At 32.2% G+C, this 26,710-nt stretch overlaps 1 protein-coding gene across 1 annotated transcript; it reads left to right on the forward strand.

Moving 5' to 3' along the window:
- On the forward strand, window positions 1-25,537 carry LOC143053694 (uncharacterized). Its single transcript, XM_076226482.1, has 6 exons — window positions 1-121; window positions 2,466-2,489; window positions 3,021-3,125; window positions 5,474-8,326; window positions 8,812-8,852; window positions 25,448-25,537. The coding sequence occupies exons 1-6, from the start codon at window positions 1-3 to the stop codon at window positions 25,535-25,537; spliced, it is 3,234 nt and encodes a 1,077-aa protein (XP_076082597.1).
- The last annotated feature ends 1,173 nt before the right edge of the window (window positions 25,538-26,710 follow it).

A 26,710-nucleotide genomic window follows, 5' to 3' on the forward strand; every position in this document is an offset into this window, starting at 1 on the left:
ATGGTCGATATTAGCTATTGTGAAAAACAGACAACATGTGATATATCAAACTTTACCCAGTTTGATCCATCTATGTGTGGGACTGGATTAAGTGATAGTCTATTTGTGCACCATGATTGCTGTAAGTAAATTTGGTGTTCATTTTATTAAAATCTTGTTCCAAAAATTGTAAATCTAATATAAAGATGTATTTGATAATTAATAGGGAAAAAAATCAAATGTATCACCTACATCAGATTCGAATTTATGTCTGTTTTCTTCATCTTCAACCATGTTTTGTTTGTAAAATAATTGTGCACTGAGTTTGTTTTCGTTTCAGATTTTATATTGTAATGAGATTGTTAACTTTACCATATTATTCAAATCGAAGTGTTTACTAATTTTACCATATCTCATTCAAATTAAATCGGAGTGTCAACTTTCCCATATCTCATTCAAATCGAAATGTTAATTTTACCATATATCATTCAAATCGGAGTGTTAACTTTACCTTATCTCATTCAAATCGGAGTGTTAACTTAAACATATTTCCTTCAAATCGGAGTGTTAACTTTACCATATCTCATTCAAATCGAAGTGTTAACTTTACCAGATCTCATTCAAATCAGAGTGTTAACTTAAACATATTTCATTCAAATCGCAGTGTCAACTTTACTATATCTCATTCAAATCAGAGTGTCAACTTTACCATAGCTCATTCAAATCGGAGTGTTAACTTAAACATATTTCAATCAAATCGGAGTGTTAACTTTACCATATCTAATTCAAATCGGAGTGTTAACTTTACCATATCTCATTCAAATCGAAATGTTAATTTTACCTTATCTCGTTCCAATCGGAGTGTTCACTTTACCATATCTCATTCAAATCGGAGTGTTAACTTAAACATATTTCATTCAAATCGGAGTGTTAATTTTATCATATCTCATTCAAATCGAAATGTTAACATTCTCATATCTCGTTCAAATCGAAATGTTAAATTTACCATATCTCATTCAAATCGGAGTGTTAACTTCAATTTATGTCCTTCAAATCGTTGTGTTAACTTTCCTATATCTCATTTAAATCGAAATGTTAATCTGACCATATCTCATTCAAATCGAAGTGTAAACTTTACCTTATCTCATTCAAATCGGAGTGTTAACTTTACCTTATCTCATGCAAATCGTTGTGTTAACTTTCCTATGTCTCATTCAAATCGGAGTGTCAATTTTACCTTATCTCATTCAAATCGGAGTGTTAACTTTACCATACCTCATTCAAATCAGAGTGTCAGCTTCATTATCTCACATCTTAATTAGAGTGTAAAATTTATTATGTCACAGATCAAAGTGTAAACTTTTAAAATTTATGTTAGTTTGAATATGTCTTGTTCTATCAGTACTTAAAGGGACACTAGCTGTCAGATTCATGTTCCCCGATTTGACTCAAATTCTCGTATATGATTTATTACATACTAAAATGTATATCCAAATTACAATAAGTCGGAAATAAACAATAACAATGCAGGGACTCGATAATATATAGCAGCAGTTCATGTGTATTTTAGTCTAGACGACTTTTAATAAACAATCGAGATGACTCAGAAGATTTAGACTGCAGGCGGATGTATAAACATTTATATAAATTAATGTTAGCAACCAAATACAATTGAATTTTTTAAGGTCTGTTTGATTTCATGTAATCATCGTTTGTACATATATAATATTTGTTTTGTGGTTCCAATCAGTCAACGAAATGGTTCACCCTTCTATGTTTACATTATTTCCCTTTAATAGCTGAACACGCCTCGTACATACTTTGCCCATTTTAATCAAAAGGGATACATTGAATATCACATGAATACGGATTCACATGAGGTCAACACTAGGATTTCCTTCCCTAGGTGACCAATTGTCCATTCTATGTCACGACACTTTTCTTGAAAATACGGGGTTTGCTTAGAAACCTGAAAAATATTTTTTTTTTTATGTATACGTTTTCAAATTCTAAGCTAGAAAAGATTGTCAGAAAATATCAACGTTTTGAATTCGGCACAAAACTGTTGAAGGTTTGGTTAATCTCGCACTTCCCAATTTCAAAGCCCCATACACAATGTTGATTGTTTTTCTGACATTGGCCTACTATTTTTCAACATAACTTGAATATACCGTATAGAGGGTTATTTTCGCGGGTGTACAATTTCTCGATGATTTTCATTGAATAACGTATACAAATATTTTTACTGCAATTATTTTAGCGGATTGAAAACTTTTATCAATACCTTTGCATGTGCCGTTTTGAATTGGTGGAATTTTTTTTGGCGATTTTGTTCTATCCGCGAAAATAAGCGAAAATGTGCACCTCGCGAAAAAAAACCCGCTATACAGTACCCATATACAAACACTGTTATCTTTACTTATAAAAAATATAATAGCACTTAACACTAACTGAGAACGTACAGTTTGACATTTTCTTTGTTTCAGTAACACCAGTTCTAGAAATTCCAGGTAAGCGTTTCATACTGCAACACAATAATACATTTAATTAAGCTTTAAGGGACATCTGTTTTCAATAACATAAATCAGAATTGAAATCTCGCTAAAACTCTCTAAAATTTTGTTTTAAATCCTATGAAAGGGCAACATAGCAGAAAGCATTTCCACATTCGAATTTATGTTCTCCTTTATGCATATATCTTACAGGACTCATGTTAGGAAATCATAATGTCACAATAGAAATTGTGTAGAAATAGTGTACAATAGATTTAAATAATCTTAATAAAAGCGTTATCTCATGCAACTTGATTTATATAGGAATCTTCTTTCTAATATTTTTTTCTAAATTACAAGTTCCATTATTTGTACTTGTTTGAAATCTCATTTCTTAATTGTTAAAAGTCTATTGACACTAATTTAACAAGAAACGATAGACTTCGAAGGCAGAAAAGTTTGTGTTATAATGTACATTTATACTGATTTGGTCTAGTCCAAATCTCGAGTTTATACCTATATGTTTTGTACATGTTTCCCTATTATAAGGATCACCGGGACCACAAGGTATGCCAGGCATGAAAGGGTTGCTAGGTGATAAAGTGAAAGGATCAATAGGAGATAAGGGAAACACAGGAATAGTTGGCGCTAAAGGTATGTAAACATCCTGGTTCTTGGCGCTGAAGGTATGTAAACATCCTGGTTCTCGGCGCTGAAGGTATGTAAACATCCTGGTTCTCGGCGCTGAAGGTATGTAAACATCCTGGTTCTCGGAGCTGAAGGTATGTAAACATCCTGGTTCTCGGCGCTGAAGGTATGTAAACATAATGGTTCTCGGCGCTGAAGGTATGTAAACATCGTGCAGGCTCTCGGCGCTGAAGGTATGTAAACATCCTGGTTCTATTACTCGCATTTCTTGTATTTTGTATCCTAGTTCTAGGCGCTGAAGGTATGTAAACATCCTAATTCTATTACTTGCATTTTTATAATATAGACATATGATATATTCCTTGTACACAACTGACCATAACCGAAAGAATTAAGTATAATTCCTACCAAACTAGCTCAAATTAAACAGATTTTTTATAAAACCTAAATCCTTTATTAATCTGTGAAATGATTGTAAAATATTGATTTCGTCAAATCCTTGAATTTTAAAATCTCTTATTAGTTTACAAGAGCAAAAGGTGTTAAAACTGTATTTTTATAATTGTTTTATTTATCATTAATGTTTTTAGTTTGATTAAGCTCTACAACAATACACAAAAATATACACATTTGGTTTGTTATGATGTTATATTTTACTAAATTCCAATACAGTACTGTTAATTTAAATTTCACTCTTTGTATAATACATAAAATCCACCTTGTGACCATTTAACATACATATATTGTAATGTAAGCATTTTTAGTATAGATTTCGAACCTCTAACTTCTCGTTGGGATATTGTCACCCATAGAGTGTGACTGATCATGAGATATATGACCTTATGGTCTAAAAAAACGCATGAAACTATGAATTTGCAGCTTCTACCATAGGCAATTGTCGCAGAAAAACATTTGCTTTATATTAAGCACAAGGTACTTTAGTCGCATTTTGGAAAAATGTCAACAGGTCGCGAAATTCCGTTATATTTCGATTTTTGTTGTTGTCAACACCACTCAAACTTGTTTTGCCGTAAATCTAAGTTGATTTATCTACACAATGGTGTATAGGTTACACTCCACAGTTAGGTCTGTAGTTTCGCATTTTGGCCCCTGTGGATTTTTCAAATATGAGAGCTAGTGTGCAATAAAATTCATTTTTGGATAGCCGAGTATTAAAATAGCTTTCGTATTGGGTTTATATGAACATCAAGATTATTTAATGTATGTAATATAAGCTGTTTTCGGTATGACAGTCAGTATTGGCCTGTCCATACCATATTATTGTAATGTTTTTTTCCAACTTTTTGTCGCACGAACTTTGTGATTAGATTTTACGAAAAAATGAGGCGAAAGACAACCATTTTTTATTTGATCATAAGGAAGATTAATGTCAACAGTTTCTAAAAAGGCATCACTCAAAGGCATTGAAATTATAGTTTGGTCCAAATTTTGGGGGGGATATGTGACATGTTCACCCCCTTTTTGCAATATTTTATGGTAAATAAATGCAGAATGTTGCCATAGATACACATAAAAGGAATTATTTTTCACCCTTTTAACTTTCAAAATCAAATCTATGGAAAATACTGATTACATACACATGCACATATACAACACAAACAGCTAGGTTAATGTATTAGAAATCCAGGAATAGGAGATGATAAAACATTTCGTGGCTCATTTTTTTTTAACTGTGGAGCGCTACCATAATACGCATACCTTTGCTGTCGGAATCATCCGTAGCAGGCCTACCCATGCCTGAAAACCGTAATTATTTCGTCTACTCGATTGAAAATATAAACGCAGGTTTTATATTACCTTTTGGCTCATTTGCATTTGCAAAGTTCATATATCACTTAAACATAATTCTATCTGTATGGAAAATCTTTTGATAATAACTTAAGGCATAAAAGGAGCAGTCTAATTTGTATAAAGCTAACATTGCCGGCAATCTGAACCATCTGTGTAATTACTAATGGTACATATGTAATGGTTTTTTTTTTTAAATATATATGACTTGTAGCTACTACAGTCATATGGTTTGCTACGTTCAAGAGCAGTAGCATGTAAATACTGCTTTTATAAATAAGTTTTGAGTTGAACGATAGATAAACTGTTCTCAGATATAGACAAATTTCTTTTTTGTTTCATGAATAAGAAATAATCGACGAATCTAACTTCCTCGGATAACAGTAACTGAATTTGTCCGTTCGTTTGAGATTGGGTCATGTTGCACCTCAAATATTCATAAATCTTTTGATGTTTGGATGGATAATCCCTCCAAAATCTGTAATCCAGAAAACCTCTTTGGACACAATTCGTTAAGTGCAATTATAATTTACCTTTCTTTTAAGGAATAAAAGGACCAGACGGTTTGCAGGGTACAGTTGGCGATAAAGGTGACAAAGGTATTAAAGGAATGCAAGGAACTGAGGTGGGTCCACCTGGTACTAAAGGCAAAATGGGACAAAAGGGTTTTATAGGAAACAAAGGATTGAAAGGTTATAAGGGAATGCAAAACACTGGACAGAAAGGACACAAAGGAAAGAAAGGTTACAAAGGACAGAAAGGAAATCAAGGTTACAAGGGACGTAAAGGAGAAAAGGGATTCAAAGGATTGACAGGACACAAAGGGTACAAAGGGCAAAAAGGATATCAAGGTGAAAAAGGCGAAAAAGGATTTAAAGGCAAAAAGGGAGAGAAAGGTCAGAAAGGATACAAAGGACAAAAAGGATATAAAGGCTATAAAGGGAAAAAAGGATTCAAAGGGTTCAAAGGACATAAGGGTTCAAAAGGACACAAAGGAATGAAAGGAAACAAAGGAATCAAGGGACACAAAGGATACAAAGGTTTTAAAGGTAAAAAAGGAGTCAAAGGTTACAAAGGTCTAAAAGGTCATAAAGGGTTTAAAGGATTGAAAGGCAACAAAGGATTTAAAGGACGAAAAGGAGCAGAGGGATACAAGGGCAACGAAGGTCATAAAGGTTACAAAGGGCAGAAAGGGTATAAAGGTGGAAAAGGTACCAAAGGAGATAAAGGCATCAAAGGATATAAAGGATATAAAGGGGGAAAAGGAAGCAAAGGTCATAAAGGAAATAAAGGATTAAAAGGTTTTAAAGGAAAAAAAGGATTCAAAGGATATAAAGGACAAAAGGGATTTAAGGGAAGCAAAGGAAAGAAAGGAAAGAAAGGCTATGCAGGAAAAAAAGGTACAAAAGGACAAAAAGGATACTTTGGAAGCAAAGGAGTGAAGGGATACAAAGGATTCAAAGGACAAAGGGGATACAAAGGTATCAAAGGGGGCAAAGGTTATAAGGGTACCAAAGGTCATAAGGGATACAAAGGAAATAAAGGTATCAAAGGATTAAAAGGATACAATGGACAAAAAGGAACTAAGGGGTATAATGGACAGAAGGGATACAAGGGCGTAAAAGGAAATAAAGGTTATAAAGGTTTGAAGGGCCATAAAGGTTATAAGGGTTTCCTTGGACAAAAGGGGGATAAAGGCTTTAAAGGAAACAAAGGATACCTAGGTCAAAAAGGAGAAAAGGGGTATAAGGGGCTAAAAGGACAGAAAGGATACAAGGGTTATAAAGGACAGAAAGGCAATAAAGGGAATAAAGGCGTGAAAGGTTATAAAGGTTATAAAGGACAAAAAGGGAATAAAGGTTACAAGGGTCAAAAGGGAAATAAAGGATACAAAGGAATGAAGGGACTTAAAGGTTACAAAGGACAAAAGGGTTACAAAGGTTACAAAGGACAGAAAGGTAAAAAAGGACACAACGGACAAAAAGGTAACAAGGGATACAAGGGAATGAAAGGATACAAAGGAAGAAAAGGAATTAAAGGGTATAAAGGAACCAAAGGACTTAAAGGTTATAAAGGTGAAAAAGGACAAAAAGGATATAAAGGTTATAAGGGAATAAAGGGAGAGAAAGGTTACAAAGGACAAAAGGGGATCAAAGGATATAAAGGAATTAAAGGATATAAAGGTTACAAAGGACAAAAAGGGTATAAGGGAAACAAGGGAATAAAAGGATATAAAGGAATAAAAGGACAAAAAGGATCTAAAGGACTAAAGGGACAGAAAGGATATAAAGGCGGCAAAGGTACTAAGGGATATAAAGGCAACAAAGGACAACAGGGATACAAAGGATCCAAAGGACAAAAAGGTACTAAAGGATTCAAAGGACTGAAAGGTTATAATGGTAACAAAGGACAAAAGGGATATAAAGGAAGCAAGGGAGATAAGGGTTACAAGGGTTACAAAGGTCAGAAAGGAATCAAAGAAATCAAAGGTCAGAAAGGATACAAAGGCAACAAAGGCAACAAAGGCGTTAAAGGATACAAAGGTCAAAAAGGAACCATGGGTAGTAAGGGAACAAAAGGATACAAAGGTTTCAAGGGAGAAAAGGGTTACAAAGGGAACAAAGGAGAAAAGGGATATAGAGGAAACAAAGGAATGAAGGGACACAAAGGATACAAAGGACAAAAGGGAATTAAAGGTTACAAAGGAGAAAAAGGTTACAAAGGTTTCAAGGGTCAGAAAGGATATAAAGGTACCAAAGGCACAAAAGGTTATAAGGGATATAAGGGACAAAAAGGATATAAAGGAAACAAAGGACAGAAAGGATCAAAAGGTTTCAAAGGACAGAAGGGACATAGAGGTAACAAAGGAATCAAAGGATATAAAGGAAACAAAGGACTAAAAGGATATAAAGGACAAAAAGGTATCAAAGGATATAAAGGACTAACAGGTAGCAAAGGTTTTAAAGGACAAAAAGGAAATAAAGGGTACAAAGGAATTAAGGGATTAAAAGGTTTCAGAGGCCAAAAGGGATATAAAGGTTACAAAGGTCAAAAAGGATATAAGGGTAATAAAGGAGTGAAAGGCAGTAAGGGATATAAAGGACAAAAAGGATACAAAGGATTTAATGGGGGGAAAGGTGAAAAGGGTGATAAAGGGACCAAAGGATATAAAGGTTTCAAAGGCATGAAAGGATATAAAGGATATAAAGGTTCTAATGGACAGAAAGGTTACAAGGGAAATAAAGGATACATGGGCGATAAAGGTTACAAAGGACAAAAAGGAATAAAGGGATTGAAAGGATACAAGGGAGATTTCGGGAAGAAAGGATTTAAAGCAGTCAAAGCAGATAGAGGCCCCAATGGTTCTGTTGGAATAGAAGGTGGTCAAGGACTGATGGGTAAATATTACATACTAAATCATCATTTATTAGCTTTAAGGGACAATGGTGCTTTAAGTATTTACTTGTTAAAATAGAGTTTTATAATCCTGGTACCTTTGATAACTATTTAATGATTCACATAGATAAGATTTGGCAATGAGACAATTCTCCGTTCAAGTCACCATATTTGATAGTAAACCATTATAAGTCAAATTACGGTCTTCAACACGGAGCTTTGGCTCACACCAAAAACTATCAAGGGCAACAAAAAAAAAGACTAGTGTAAAACCATTCAAACAGGAATCTATATATAATCCAAAACGAGAAACACTTATGAACCACATCAACAAACGACAACCATCGAACATCAGGTTCCTAACTTAGGACAGGTGCAAACAAATGCAGCGGGTTAATACTTTTTAAAAGGTAACAACCTTTACCTGTACCTTAAACAAGAAGTTGAATATCACTTCTTTTAACTAATTTTCTACAACTTATTACAGGTGATCGGGGTGATAAAGGATTTAGAGGCGATAAAGGATTGGTAAAGTTTACAGCTTTTTATTACTTATCATATAGTATTGTACAATCAGACAAAATATTAATGATATGGACTATTTTCGATTAAGCTTTAACATGCTCTTAACGACATCACCACCCAGAGAAGGAGACTGCTAAACCAAAATCAATCTTATCAGATGAGTGGTAATACCTAAAATGTAATTAAAAAATGATAGCAAAAAGACAAAATTCCGCGCAAAATTGGAAACAGAATTGAAAAAAAAATTAAAACGAAAGGCACACAACTGTCATATTCCTGACTTGATAAAAGCATTTCCTTATGTAGAAAATAGTTGAATAAACCTGCTTCTTACTGATGATATTGGCAAACATTTGCTAAGCTCACAAACTTCAAAGCTAGCTAACAAGAAAATTACTATTTTTATCAGATTGATTTCTACTGATTTAATTATTTCTCTTATTACACTGAAGTGATTCTGCAGGATTGACATTGTCAGTAATTGCACTTTTATTTTTAATATACTGTAGATGATAATTAGTCTCGCTAAATATAAAATTAAAATAAAAAAAAACGACCATCTTTTTTTAAGTTTGAGGATTGCTGCATTGCTTATATTTAGTATTTGTTTTTTTATTTGACGAAGTCTCAAAACGAATCAATCAAGGATAAAACGTTAAGATAAATTTTCTATTTGTTTTGTTTTCGCTTTTTATATTGTCTGACTAATTTGATTGTTAGTCAGTTTTTACAGTGAACAGTTATAGGGGAAATTATAATTTGTATTTAACTGTGTCATACGTCAGTGATTGTGATTGTAAATATTCACACACGAACATTACCTAAACATTATAATAAGTATTTTTACTAGTTTGTTTAAGAAGAGGACTTACTGCTAAAAGCATTTGATGAAATTTTAAATCGTCTTTCTTTTAGGCATTATGTTGTCTGCCAATTTTCGACTATAGTTTTCATTGCAAACTTGGTAATTTTGCAATTTTGGTAGGCTAAAATAAAAACTTGCAAGAAAGTGTTAAGACTCGTCAGTTGTTTAAGTTGCCTTTTGATAACATATCAGATGTTTTATGGATTTATAACTTACAAGTAAAATAACAAAATTACCGAACTCTGAAGAAAATTCTAAACGGAAAGTCTCGAAGCAAATGATAAAATCAAAAGCTCAAACATATCAAACCAATGGATAACAACTGTCATATTCCTGAATTGTTACATGCATTTTCTTAAACCTGGTTGATTGCTAGCTAAACATCTATCATCCTGTTTAAAATTTGCATACAAATGTGAAGGTTAATAGTTATGAACTGCTCTTTTCATTTTCAACTGCATTCAAATTGATCAAAAATATCTCCATCGTATATAAACGTATCATTACGATGTGTACGATACTAAACTGGTATAGCTATCACGAGGTATGGTGGATAGACTAGTTTGGGAAGTAAAACACATACAAAAGCAACAAGGAAGACATAACAGTTCAATTACCGTAAGTCAATTTTGTCCGATGGACTGGCAGATCACACCTTAGAATTTATATCTATATCTTGTGAAATGACGAATTTTCATAACGTAAATTCTGTCGCAATTGATTTAAATTCACCAGCAGTGACACGTATCTGTAAGTTGTTTTATGAAATGTTAAGACATATAGCCTCGTAAACGATGCATTTATTTTTGAATAATAATTATACTACCCTTGTCATTAGTTTGTTTAAGTAACAATTCTTCTCGTCTCGAAGTTTCACCAATTGAGATTAAAAGAATTTGGTTGAAAATATGTCTGTCCTTCAGTTTCGTATATAGTTTGTCGGAGTTTCTCGCTGCATTGAAGACCTGTTGATGACCTTCTGCTGTTTTTTTCTTCCATGCATGGTCGGGCTGTTTTCTTATTGACACACTCCCCATTTCCATTCACAATTGAATGTTCAATTTAAGTACGACACAGCAACATCCAGTTGAGCACATTTGATGCATTTACCACAATTTAGTTAGGTATAATCAGACGAAATGGTGCAATTTTGGTACAAGACATAGTTTGTGGTCACTATTTATTTTTTATAACGTACGAAAAACGTAAGCATTATTAGTGACTTTTAACTGTTGAGATCACCGAATAGAAAATAATCAGAAAACAGAGGAACAACAGTTTATAATGTTCTTTATCTCAAAGTCGGAGCGGGACAATTGAATTAACCAAATTAGAACATGTTTTGGTGAAACAGCATGTATTTTATCTCAACTACTGGTTTGTTTTTATGGAAAACAAAACAAACAAACAAAACATGCGTTTAAATTTATTTGCAGAAAGCTGGATGACAATAGACAATAGACATCAGTTATAGTTTGTATATAGTAGGTAAAGTATTATATATGTTGTTTGCACCAAGAAGATGACATGTTTAAATATACCTGTTTTGATTATATGACATGCACTAATTTAATCGTTCGGCCATTTTAAAAAGTTTTAAGATTACAAATTAGATACATGCACCTTTTACTATAAGTTTCGTGCATTTTATATGATATTCTAAACATTACAAGCATACATTAACAGATCGATGATGTCGTATACGTATATTAAATTGATATCCACGTTGAACGCATATCTTTGGAAGGTTGCTATTGTCTTGGACATGTGATTTTGAATATTTTCAAAATCTTAAAATAAGATAGACGTTAGAACTTCTTATGAAACAGAAAACAGAAAACATTCAATGATAAAAAAAATTTGGACATGCAAAATGTGATTATTATCTTGTGCATTAAGAGAAGATTATTTATGTCTCTGTATTTAAGTGGTCGCTTTCAAATTCAATTGCTTTGAACACGAATTTGATATAACGTCGTTACCTTAAATTTCTATATTTTGGTAACATTTTATAATTGCCTGTGATGATGGCCCATTTTAGAGAGAAACAATAATGCAAGAACTACATCAAATTTCAAAGTTATGTTTCCGGATTATATAAATCGAACGATCCGAAAATGTTATATGTGTCCCACATAAAGCAAAGGTATAAAGTTAAGAATTTTGCTACAAAATCAACGAATATTATTTTTGGTTATCAGAATCGTTAATAAGATAATGATTTCAATTTTCACTTTTATAGATATAATCGGCATATCTCTAATATCAACCGTATTGACGATGATGTAAAGAACACAGATTACAGACATGGACATACAACTATACTTCAACTTCAAAATGGAGCACATTTATAGCTGAATTAACAACATTCCGACAAAGATAACAATTTCACTTTAATTATATTCCTACATGCTGTTATATAACAAGCAATTATTAAAAATAATAACCTATTATATGGTACTGAGCAGGATTTTGTTAAGTAGTTGAATAATGGTTAACATTTTTTTCTAATCCACACCATTGTTGATAACATTGGTGAAATAATGAAACAAATTTTCAATCACACTTTACTGCTCTTAGCGAAAATAAACAACTTGGACGGATGGATTTTGTTTTCAATGCAATCTCAGGTGTAGTAACCTGATGTATTTTATCGTCTTATTTTTGCCATCTTAACCTTCGGCTATTTGCTTGCTGCATTTTGATAAAATCAATTGTATAAATGTAAATAATAAAGCATTAAAATTATTGTTGGATTTTTTTTTATTATTATTAAATCTCGTAAAAAGTAAGCTAATTTTAGAAGAGGAAATTTTAATGGTATCATTGATTTTCTTTACTATCAATAGCTTTAAGTAATAAGTTAATTAACAAAAATAACGCAATCCAAGGAAAAAATCAAACCGGAAAGTCCCTAAAAAATGGCAAACTAAAAAGCTCAAACACATTCAACGAATGAAAAACTACAAGAATATTCCTAACTTGGCAAACGCATTTCCATATGTAGAAAATGGTGATTTAAATCTGATTTTATAACTAGCTAAACCTCTCAAAAAAGATTATTTCAGCTTCTCAATTGTGAACTTTCCATTTCTATGTAGCAACATTCCAACAGCGCCTGCATATGGAGTATATATCTCCAAATTGATACGATATTCCCGGGCTTGTATTTCCTATCATGATTTCCTTGAAAGAGGATTGCTACTCACAAGGAAGCTATTAAACCAAGAGTTTCAAATGGTGAAGTTGAAACCATCCCTTCTTAAATTTAACGGACGCCATCACGAGTTGGTCGACCGTTATGAAATAACCGTTTCACAGATGATATTGGATATGTTTCTTACGTCGTAACTACAATCCCCGTCCCTTTTCATGAATGTGAATATGTTGTTTGTTTCTTGTGTATAATTATTTGTCAGTTTGTCTTTTTAAATTTAAGCCATGGCCTTGTCAGTTTTTTTTCGATTGACGAGTTGACTGTTCCTCTGGTATCTTTCTCTAAGCAGTTTAACCTTTTTTTAACTGATTTTTATAAACCCGCTACATTCTGTATGTGCCTGTACCAAATGAAGGCAACAGTGATTAGATGTACTGCTGTTCAAAAGTCATAAATCGATTGAGAGAAAATAAATCTGGCATACAAACAAAAACCGAGAGAAACACACAAACTACAAGATGAAACAAAGGAACAACAGCGACACTGAAGTACAACAAAAACAAACGCCAACATACATGGAAATGTCAAGCCAAAAGCATGTAGTTCAGTGGTTGTTATTGTTTCATGTCAAATTATGTTTATGGTGTTTTGTTTTGTTATTGATTAGGTCGTTAGTTTTCTTAATTGAATGCTTCATATTTTTCATGTTTGGGTTTTTATAGCCTACAATACAGTTTAGGGTTTTGTAATTGTTGAATGGCGTTGCCTATTATTACTGACATCCACTCAATATAAACTTTCGTGGATAGTTGTACAAATGTATCATTAGCAATCATATCTCACCTTCTTATTCTTTATACATATATATATCTGGGGAAAACTCAGTTAAATAGTTTAACAGAAAATTAACATATTAATGATAGTTCATGGTCACCCCTGTGCTAGTGATACCCTCGGAATCGAAACGGCTACAAGAATATCGAGATATGGAGCCAAGTGGTGACAAAAACTCAACAAATATACCAGGCTTTTATTTTTATTTTGTCTACATAAGACTTATCTGTGGAGTTCAAATCAAAATGGACTAAAGCAAATCTAAAAAGACGATGCTTATTAGTAACACACCTACAAACTGTGTAATCAAATGTGTCTGTCATGCTGATAGAAGAAATTCAACATTTGGTATTAAGATATATACTATTCATGTAAGGCTTCTGATCTCTTTACAGTAGCTATGAAAGAATCAAAACAGCTGGAAAAAAATAGTAAACCTAAGTCTTTAGTGTTAATTACACTAATTGTATAGTTTTAAAAGTCATAAAAGATTGACGAACACCCTTATTTTGGATTTAAATAGAATTATTAAAAAGTTAAACAAAACAAGAAAGGAAAATCCACTGATTATTCAAATACCGATTTCATTTATCATTGTCCTTTAAACTCATTCAACTTCAACTTCCTCAGTTGACATAATGCGTAGTGACGCATGACTGAAAACTCCGTTGAAAGTCTTTTGTTTATAGGTTTCTTCGTATTGGAAACATTTCAATAAGGTTATGGACGGATATCACCAAACACATATGAACGTTTCTTTGCTATAAATCGATTGGTTAAAGTACAAACACATAGAAAATATGGTCTTTAGTATTAGTAAGTAATTCTATCGTACTCAGACAATTTTCTTATGTTTTGTTTTGTTTTGTTTTTTCTTTTATGGCCATTATCTAGCTTATCGACCAATTTTTGTCTTCTGCTGAGAGAACTTTTACCACTAACCCCTTTTGTAGAAAGTTAACCAGATATGCGCACTGGATGATGCTAGATAAAACTGCCCACACTGATGAAAAGAATTATCAAATTTCATCTACTCAATAATAGGAAAAGTTCATTGTAAACGTTGCATATTATGTATTTCTTTAAGTCATTTGAAACGAGTCGCTGGTAATTACAATGATCAGAAACTATTTTACCAGTGCATGCATATATACTGAAATGAGTTGTACGTTTTTGATTTATTTTTGTCGAATTCAAAGCAAAGTAAACAAACTGGGTGAAGCGTCGACGTGTACCAATATTGACCTTGAGAAACGCGTAAGGAGCACGCGAATAATACGTGAAAAGCTAGAAAATGTTTATTTTCTTATTTTCCATGTATTCGAGATAAATACATGTATATTGTTAATGTTTTTTTGAAACAAATTTAATGACATTCGGCCAGAATGAACAGAAAAATATAAGTAATCGATGTCAATTTATTTCAAGAGAGACATGTTACAGTTGAGCATTTTAAGTGAGTCACTATGGGCGTCACATCTTCAATAGTTTGAAAATTTGTTTGTTGTTTTCTTTACTTTGCAATCAATGCGATAGAACATTAATCCAGTGATTTTTCTGGTTAAAAATTGTATATTACCATTTATCCTTATTAGATATAAAGTAAAACAGCAAGAGGTGCAATTATTCATAAATGCTTTAGTCAGCGAAAAGAATATTTGAATAATAATAGATCTATAAGAGACATCATCGATAGTTAATAACATAAGCAACACGACGGGTGCCACATTATGAGCAGGATCAGCTCACCCTTCCGTTGCATCAGAGATCATCCCCAGTTTTTAGTGGGGTTAGTTTGGCTAAGTCCTAAGTTTTCTATGTTATGTCATCTGTACTATTATTTGTGTGTTTGTCTTGTAATTTTTAGCCATGGCGTTGTCAGTTTATTTTCAATCTATGAGTTTGACTGTCCCTCTTGTATCTTTCATTTCTCTTTTACTGATGTTCAAAACACTGACTTTCGTTTTGAAAAGAAAATCGAGGAAAACAAAACATGCAAAACTTATAAGTTAGTTTTATGAATTCCAAACCAAACAGGACGAAATAGAGTCACCGAATAGCAAATTAACAATAGCTTAACTTGGAAATAAAGGTTAAAGATCTTATTTCAGATATCCTTCAAATTTAATCAAATTTAAATCAATAGATCTTCTTGCATTCATCAATAAGTACCCCAAACTTAATCTCCAAAGATGTGATGGCATGTTTCTTGAAAACGTAGATCCAGTATTTGCAAATTAATATAAATTCACAAACATTCAAATATCTTATAAGGATATATATTAGACAGAACAAAATAATTTGATCCATTTTTACTCAATTTAGATATAATTGAAAAACATGGATCAATTACGCTATACGGACTGCATTTAGGTGTGTTCTTCCTGTACGTTGTATGCTCTAACTGAGTAATCAGGTAGAACACTAAAAACGACACTAAATGATATAAGGTTTTACGGTCATTATCAAGAATTGATTAACGATGCTAAGTGTCTCAAATCATTTTTGCGATCTAATATACCAGTAGTACTTTTGTGAGATTTTACCGATTATGTATTATTATAAATTGTGTGTTTTACCGATTGTTACATTTTGTCTGAGTTTGAATTTCCATTGCTTCATTTCTTCCGAATCGATATACGAGAGCTGAACATATCGGTATAATAATATTACCTTAAATTTTGATTTAGACATAGTTCATCAAATGTGTGATTTTTTTTCATCTTATCGAAATTGAAGATTCCACAGACAAAGGTATATTACATCTAAACAAAATATTTATATATATATACTGAATGATTTTGATAAAAGACAACGAATTGTAGGTCTCATTATATACGTATAAAACGTGCCAAACAATTCAAAATTAAAATAATTTAACACGTTTAGATCTTATATCAAAGATAAATAGCACATAATTGAGAGGTGAAAGAGCAGATTGTTACTCCGAAGAAATATTGTCAACCGATGTGAAGTACACTTAAGCTTAAGTTAATGTGGTTGACAGTTTTGACTTTTTTCAAACCCTTTACTACACGCCAACAAAATCTCTTCAAACCAAATTATTCTGATATAATAACACGGTCTATTGAAATGTGTGATTGCAAGATAATTTGCATCAAGTCATAAAAAGTCCTTTTTCTGTAATAAAAGAAGAAGATAGGTATTCTAGATACAGACACTGGAACTATAATGAGACAAATAAATCTTTTTAATTTCTCCTTAACATAAACTTTGAATTTTCTTCAAGAAAGCTTCCACAGTTTATAGTTATTCCTATCGACGACAAATGTGAACTCTTAGACCTGTTCCAGTTTTGTTTTGAGTCATAGTTTAACGCCAAACTCAGTAACTTTCTTTTAATACAAAACGTATTATCACGTATTGAGACCTTGATAATATGTTTTGCTTTTGATAATCGAGAATGATCTTATTATATCGCATAGTATACTGCTGACATTTGCAGAGGAAGCTGACTTTAAAATACACATAATAAAGAGAACAATCATTGTCCTGTTCTATATTAATATATTCAAGATTCTAATAAGAAGCTATTGATAAAATTCAACGAGGAAAAACCCTCTTAAAGCCAACTTCATAGGGTTTTCTCCGATTGTTATTTTGATCCAGGAAAATATATTACTTATTGACTTTATAGCGTTTTTGTACTTTTCGGGTTGTTTTTTTATTTTGGTGTGCTTCTTGTCGATATATTGAGTTAAACCCTTTCAATTTCAATTTTTTATGTTGTTCATATGTTGTGATTATATATCTTTGTCCAAAGGTTGAACGCTCCCACACATTTATAATCCCGCCTCATTATATATATGCCTTTCGGAAGCCATGACTATCTGGTTTAATGGCTGGTGTTAGTTGCTTACTGCCATATTTGTTTTTGTTAATTGTTTGAGCGTAGGTTGTTTGTCCCAGGTTTTGGTTATATTTGTATTGCTTAGTCTTAAGTTTCCTATGATGTGTTTTGTGTACTGTTGGGTTGTTGTTTTGGGGCTTTTTCTTATTATTTGCCATGACGTTGTCAGTTTATTTTTGACTTATGAGTTTGAATGTCCCATTGATATATTTGCCTCTGTTTGGCAATACATTCTGGTTTTTGCTTTATGTTGTGACTTATAAATGTTTATGTCATTGTTCTGTGGTCTTGAAATAGATGTCTCCTCTTTAATCATACAACAAGCTTTATTAATCATATGCTCTAATTGTTTGAAAAGCTGAACTGGAAGTCTGTTTGATTGATGGTCTTACTTGAATTATTTATTTGTGTCTAGTTAACAATGATATGTTCGTTATATACGGGCTTATGAGGTAAGCACTTTTGTAGTAATTCATTTCATTTGTCTTTAGATTTCATTTGTCTACAGTTTAAACTAGTATTTGTTATAGATTTATAAAAATGATGTATAAAAAGCATCAGATCTTTGATTATTTTATCAAATTTACTAAGGTGATCGAAAAATTATAGTTTTCTTCAAATCATGCTCTCCTTATTGTGACAGATAGTATATTGCCATATATATATGTCATTTGTGAGTTAATTGTATTGTTTGGTTGTCATATTTTTGTGAGATCAATAGTATCCAACAAATTTATTTTCAAAAATGTTCTGTACTTGAAAAGAAATACTGCTAAAAGGCAAATAAGCATTGGAAATCACAAGGCAAACAATTTGGAATTTTATCTACCTTTAGTTTAATTTATGGACTTTTTTTTTTACCTAGGTCTTAAGAATGACAACAGAATTACTGAAGTGCAAACGTTTTATTTAGATTGTCATATTTTGTCACGATTAAGCGTGTTTTTAAAGCTAGAACGTATCAAGAAAATTCTCGAAACAAATATTTCTGTGGTTAATTAGAAATGATCGAAAAAGCTTCAGAATCGAATATTATTAGTTACACAGTGTGGAATTGTCCTAATACGAGAATTTATCGGGTCAATAAAATTCATATCTGGTGAGGCGAAGCCAAACCCGATATGAATTTTATTGACCCGATAAATTCCGTATTAGGACAATTGAACACTGAAGATATACTTTAGAAAAGAATTGACTTCTTTTTGATAGGAAGAAAAGAGGGAGATGATAAAAACTCTTTGTATTTCTCTTAAATCATCTTAAAGTTGAAATGAGAGAGAGTAAAAATCAATTCAATACTTTTATTAGTCTAGCACCTTTATTCCTTGAAATAAAAAGCATTTACATATGTGGCATTGCTTTTAACGTATGTAGATTCAGATGTTGTTTAAAATATGTTCTATCAAGTTAATGGCCTTATCTATTTCTTCATTCGTATGAGATGGAAATTATTCAAGTTAATACGATTGTTTAAGACACAAGAAGAAAAAAGAAACAATTGTTATCTGTACTTTGTGATATGTTTAACTATTTTGATATGAGCGTCACTGATGAATCTTATGTAGACGAAGCGCGTCTGGCGTAATGAATTATAATTCTGGTACCTTTGATAACTATTTGCCTGGTTATTATTTATCGTGTTAATCAGATCATTGTCTTTAAGTACTTACATCAGAACAAAATAAAATTAGCTTCGAATTCTTTATTCTTTTTAAAAACAATTGATGATCTTGTTTGGTTTTTTTTTGTCAAAGTGTACAGCTAAGTTTCTAACCAACTTTAATGTATGAACTGTAAATAAGTAAAACAGAGTACAAAAGTACATGATAATAGATTAGAATGTGCGATCCATGTCTATATAGTTCTTTTTCGATCAGCCATATTATAAAATATTTTGTTTGTGGGTTTTTAATTATACAGCTGTGTTGATAATGATATAATGAACGCATGATATTCTAAAATGGATTAGAATAAAATTCATAATATATAATATTAATATATGATTATTTTGTTTTTTCTTTATTGCGATATCAGCATATTTTTGTTCTGGAATGTTTCATAGGATTGTAGTACATGTAATACCTAATTTTGTGCGTATCATTGAATTATGAGCAAATAATGTTGCTGAAGTCTGTTAGTCAGAATGAGTGAAATAAGATTTATAGAAACAGCCCTACGGAATATCCATTAGTTATTATTAAAAGGACAACAAATAAAAAGTAATTCATTGCAAAAATATCACCACCTACATGGATTGATAGTTATGCCTTTAAAAACTTTTTTATATCTGTCATGGCTTATAATTTTCGGTAAATATAATTAAAATGACTTAAAATGGGTCTTATATATTCGGTTTTTGGTGAACCAGGTATCCCTCACTTGAATTGAAAAATGTTAAAAATGTCAGTATCTATTACTATATGGAAAAGAAGATGTGGTATGATTGCAAATGAGACAACTCTCCAAATGAGACCAAATGACACATAAATTAACACTATGGGTCACCGTACGGCCTTCAACAATGAGCAAAACCCATACCGCATTGTCAGCTATAAAAGGACCCGAAATGACACATGTAAAATAATTCAAACGCGAAAACTAATAGTCTAATTTATGCACCAAAACTGAACAAAAACAAATATGGCGAGTTAAGCTTACTCCTGGATGAAATATTAACAACATGATCGATTTAAAACATTTAAATTCCATTGGCCCCATTATGGGTTTGTATATGCTTCTGCAAGTTATATAGTAACTTTTTATCGATCATACATCCTTTACTTTACTCCCCATTTTGTAGACAGGTGAGTATGAACAACCTATTACTGTGATGGATCACAGCAGACACACCTGCATGGTGAGAACAAATGGTAGATACCAACAGTTAAATGTGTTGAAAACAATACCGCCAATATGCAATGCTACATGCAGACAACCGACAATTACAAGAACATACGGTAGATACCAACAGGTGATTGGGTCTAAAACAATACCGTCAATATGCAATGTTACATGCAGACAACCGACAATTACAAGAACATGTGGTAGATACCAACAGGTGAATGTGACTAAAACAATACCGCCAAAATGCAATGTTACATGCAGACAACCGACAATTACAAGAACATGTGGTAGATACCAACAGTTAAATGTGACTAAAACAATACCGCCAAAATGCAATGTTACAAGCAGACAACCGAGAATAACAAGAACATACGGTAGATACCAACAGGTGAATGTGACTAAAACAATACCGCCAAAATGCAATGTTACATGCAGACAACCGACAATTACAAGAACATACGGTAGATACCAACAGGTGAATGGGTCATAAACAATACCGTCAATATGCAATGTTATATGCAGACAACCGACAATTACAAGAACATGTGGTAGATACCAACAGGTGATTGGGTCTAAAACAATACAACCAATATGCAATGTTACATGCAGACAACCGACAATTACAAGAACATGTGGTAGATACCAACAGTTAAATGTGACTAAAACAATACCACCAATATGCAATGTTACATGCAGACAACCAACAATTACAAGAACATGTGGTAGATACCAACAGTTAAATGTGACTAAAACAATACCACCAATATGCAATGATACATGCAGACAACCGACAATTACAAGAACATGTGGTAGATACCAACAGTTAAATGTGACTAAAACAATACAACCAATATGCAATGATACATGCAGACAACCGACAATTACAAGAACATACGGTAGATACCAACAGGTGAATGTGACTAAAACAGTACCGCCAAAATGCAATGTTACAAGCAGACAACCGACAATTACAAGAACATGTGGTAGATACCAACAGGTGAATGGGTCATAAACAATACCGTCAATATGCAATGTTATATGCAGACAACCGACAATTACAAGAACATGTGGTAGATACCAACAGGTGATTGGGTCTAAAACAATACCACCAATATGCAATGTTATATGCAGACAACCGACAATTACAAGAACATGTGGTAGATACCAACAGGTGATTGGGTCTAAAACAATACCACCAATATGCAATGTTATATGCAGACAACCGACAATTACAAGAACATGTGGTAGATACCAACAGGTGATTGGGTCTAAAACAATACCACCAATATGCAATGTTATATGCAGACAACCGACAATTACAAGAACATGTGGTAGATACCAACAGGTGATTGGGTCTAAAACAATACCGCCAAAATGCAATGATACATGCAGACAACCGACAATTACAAGAACATGTGGTAGATACCAACAGGTGATTGGGTCTAAAACAATACCGCCAATATGCAATGTTACATGCAGACAACCGACAATTACAAGAACATGTGGTAGATACCAACAGGTGATTGGGTCTAAAACAATACCGCCAATATGCAATGTTACATGCAGACAACCGACAATTACAAGAACATGTGGTAGATACCAACAGGTGATTGGGTCTAAAACAGTTCCGACAATATGCAATGTTACAAGCAGACAACCGACAATTCTAATGCAATTATTTTGTAACAATTGTTCTGATTGGATGATAGTAAGCGTAAAATCCTCTATCTCCTTGTCTGTAACTAAGGAAGCCGACATTTTGAATTTTGTAATGTATTGACATGTTATTTCTACAATAATAAACAAAAAACTCACTTGTTGCGCCTAAAAATCTTCTTTTTGTCAAATTTTATTACATTCTGAAGCGGCACAGAAGCCAGAAAACGCCCATTGTTTATGTTTGACGCCGGAAGCATACCTATGACGTCACCTAGTGTAGGCACCAAAGAAGATAACATCTTCTCGCGGAATTTTCTTTAATGAAGATTTTACACTGAGATAATGATTGAAATTTAATTATGAACTTGTTTTGCATTAGAATAGAGATAACTGTTGCGGACGTCCATCGGTAGTTTTACTGTCGCAAATACCCATTTACCTGTCTCCGCTCCGCGTCGCCAGGTAAACTAAATTTGCGACAGTAAAACTACCGATGGACGTCCTTAAAGCTTCAAATACAATACAGTTATCTCTTAATTACAAGAACATATGGTAAACACCAACAGGTGAATGTGACTAAAACAGAACCGCCAATATGCAATGTTACAAGCAGACAACCCTGAACTACAAGAAAATATGGTAGATATCAACAGGTGAATGTAAACAAAACAATACTGCCAATTTTCCCAGTAGACAACCCAGAACTACAAAAAAATATTGTTGATATCAACAGGTAAATGTGAATTAAATCATCCTGTGAAATGTCCTAGCAGACCAGACATCAGTTAAGAACCTGTTAAAGATATCAAAAGGAAATGTGGATAATACAATACTTTAATTGATCACAATTATGCAAAGTACACGATACAGAAAAGATCTTTCGCTGATTTGTTTCATAAAGCTTTGACACAGAGTCAATTTATTTATGCATCATACGAACTTACCGAGGTGGTTCTGTTTAAAACTAACCAGTTTCGTGTAAAAACACAAAAGTTAATTTTTCAATACGTTTCTTAAAATATCAACTTTCACCCGCATTTTTGGAAAGTTCCCTTTAGTTTATACGCCTTCCAATTCGTCAATTAAATTAAAGTTGAATGCAATAAAATGTTTGTAAATTCATACAACTATGCGAAGTACAAATCCATAGACACTTTTCTTGCGAATACAAAGTAAAATAACAAAAATACAAAACTCAAAGGAAAGTCAAAAACGGAAGGTCAAATGGCAAATCAAAAGCCCAAATACATAAAACGAATGGAAAACAACTGTCATATTCCTGAATTAGTACAATCATTTTCTTATGTATATAGAAAAAGTAATTCCTGTAGTTAGTAAAACCTCTCACGTAACAAATGCGTATAAACAAATTATACCGTTGATTTGTTCTTGCACCTTTGTTATGTAACTTTTTTTTTAAAGTTAAACATTGTTTGAAAATAAAAAATGGTAGTCTATGAGATCGCTTTTTAGGTAAAAATGAAAACCGTTTTTTTTAAATGCTTGTTGTCTTGATAATTTGATAATTTTAAATGAAATATTAGACAAAACTTAACAATGCTGACGTATTAATAAATCGACGGACATGTAATTTACCTAACATTATGCGAACTAACTAAGTAAAGCCCCCAAAGAAAACGTAATTTTCATTGATTACAGAATAAGGAAAACAAATCGCAAGCGTTTGAATACTTAGTAAATATAATTCATTTTCTGAATGTGTTTACATTTGTCAATTTGTTATATATGCAATCAACAAAATCAAACAATCTCCATCTCTCGATGGCAAAGCAGTGCATGAACAAAACTTGAATATTTGATAGCTAGTTGGTGTCATATGACAAGTTTTGCACTTGTTTAAAGAAAGCTTCCTACAATTTCTCACCTTCATGAATCATGATTAACCTTAGCCGTATTTGACTTAAACTTTCTTAATTATTTGGTGTGCAATGCACTTTAAAATCCTACATAGTTTTTAGTTAAACTTTTTGTAATTTGTTGCGCCATTGATGTGGACGTAACGTGTGTTTGCAGTGACATTTAAGCTTCGCATCTTTGATGTGTTTTTAGTCTCCTCTCAGTGTTTAACACAATGTCGTCATAAATGAAGAATGAAATTTCGTTCCATTATTTAAAAACATTAAATTATCAAACATTGTTAGGTTGTATTAAATCTGATATTTATTTAGAATTATGTGAATATGAAATTACCTCTTTTTAACAACAGTACAACGTTTAATGAAGTGAGACATACACATGATCTGCATCTGTAAATACATATACTGGCAATATTCTACTTTTAGTGCAAGCATTGCCTGAAATCGAATTCCATAGCCTTTTAACTATTTCCACTTATTGAAGCGTTCTCTATCTTTAAAATTTTCAGAATTCAACAATATTCTAAAGAGAAATGCCGATACATGTAGCCCAATGCTTTACATTTGGAACCAATTTGTCTTATTGTCTAATGAGCATTTACATTATATTTCAATGTAAAATATATGAATTCTCATAGTTATTCATAGCTACCCAACAAACTGCTTCAGAATATGTGTTTTAAGATATTATTCTCGATCTACACTAATCTCATAAAGAAATACAATTTGTTCTTATATCAGATACCATGATCATATCATTGGGTGTTTTCTTCGTATTTCTTTTTGTCTTAATTTTGTTTTTTAGTTTGCCTAATTAGACAGTTTTGTTACAATTCAAATTTTCGAAGATAAAAGATTTTTTTCACTCTTCGCATGTTTTATTTTCATTATCTTTTTGATTTGTCGAAAATGATTTATCAAAACATAATTGTTTTTCCTCTGCTTTAGTTGTAACATTTATTAAACTGTGCGACAATTTAGGAAATTTTTCTGATTTGAAGGTAATTTCACTCTTTCTTGGTATTAATTTTATTTTACTCTCTAAACTCATATACAGATACAAATCACTAATACAGTCTCAAATATGTATTTCTCTAATACAAAGATACTTCAATTGGTCACTTGTGGAGAGTTGTCTCATTGGCAATCATACCAAATTTTCTTTTTTATATTCACAATAAATATAATTGAATTACTGTTTAGTGTTTTCATTTTAGAAATAAGGGGACATGACATGATTGACAAGGACACACCTGTCTACTAGATACTAAACCGAAATAGATGTTAGCAACTATAAAACACTCTAAGCCTTCAACAATTCACAAAACTCATGCCATATGGTAAGTCATAAAAGACCTTGAAATAAAAGCATTTGAAGAATTTAAAACGTGAAAACTAACAGCCTGTTTTTCTATACCAGTATAGCTCAACACTCTGCAATATCAACACTGTTTTTTTCTCTAAAAAAATCTATATGTCTCATAAATACAGAACAATAAACCAAAAAAACATTTTGAAGACAGCGGAATAACGACACCCACTGAATTACGTGATTCTGACTTTGGACAGATTCTTAAATAATGTTATGAGGCTAAACATGTTTTGGGAACACTCCACCCTGCATCAATTGTCTGTGTTCTCGCTCTCCATTCGATAAAGTTTTTTTATACAGAATTGTTGTTGACAGGATGTGTACAAGCAATGCTTAGGATCATGGTTTTCTAGGTTTTAGCGTTCCTGATGAGGTAAATCTTGAAATGAGCTTTTGATGCACAAATATAAAGTGAATATCTCATCGTTATCGTTGATGCCACTCCATTCATAGTTTTAATGACGAACATAGCTTTTAAATGAAAAGAACACCACATTAAGTGATTGTGTTCAAAATGCTTTAGGGATTTGCTTTCACAAAAAATGCCGATGACCAATTTTCTATACCAGTATAGCTCAACGCTCTGAAATATCAACACTGTTTTTTTCTTTCAAAAAATCTATACGTCTCAAAATTGCGGTTTGAACTTTGTTTTCAATTTAGACTTGTTTATATTTTTTCGTATGGGCTTGTATTATATTTGCCTTCGTGTTTATATGATCTGTTCATCCTATTTCGAATGATTCAAAATTCACGAGTCTATCCTCAGTTGAGGTTAATTTTAAGGCCGTCCAAATCCCGTTTCGATTCCTAACATAACTGAAGAGACATTAATTGTCGAAATCCGGATATGGTGTTCAAATGTTTGCACCTCACGTTCAACAAACGGATCACCAGATGTAACAAAATGGATCTTAGGTATCGATTTAAAACCAAACAAAAATTATAAACCTGCAGATAAGATGGTATTCCGCAAGCAAAATGTGCATCCGGATTTTCCATAATTAGCTGTAACCAGCAAGAAACCCATGCCAGGGTATATCAGCAAACAGAGCAAAAATTGGCAGAAATGATTAATGAACCATTTAATTACATCTTTTTTGTTTTTGTGTTCTTGTTATGTTTTGTTGCTATGGATACCTTAAATAATATATATGCATACCTAAAAAGTACAGGTAAAATAAAATTCTTTTTTTTTATATATATTTGCGAAAAGATTTAAGAGACAGAATGTTTTCCATTCAATTGCCTTGCATATAAAATGAAATAAGAAATTAGAATCTTGAATGATTTATCTGTATGAAATGGGATAAAGACTATTTATATCAATATATTGTCATGTTGCCATCTTGAAATATGAATGTATATATAAAAAATGCAGA

This window comes from Mytilus galloprovincialis, chromosome 12 (genome assembly GCF_965363235.1).
Source record: "Mytilus galloprovincialis chromosome 12, xbMytGall1.hap1.1, whole genome shotgun sequence".
Classification (NCBI taxonomy): Eukaryota; Metazoa; Mollusca; class Bivalvia; order Mytilida; family Mytilidae; genus Mytilus; species Mytilus galloprovincialis.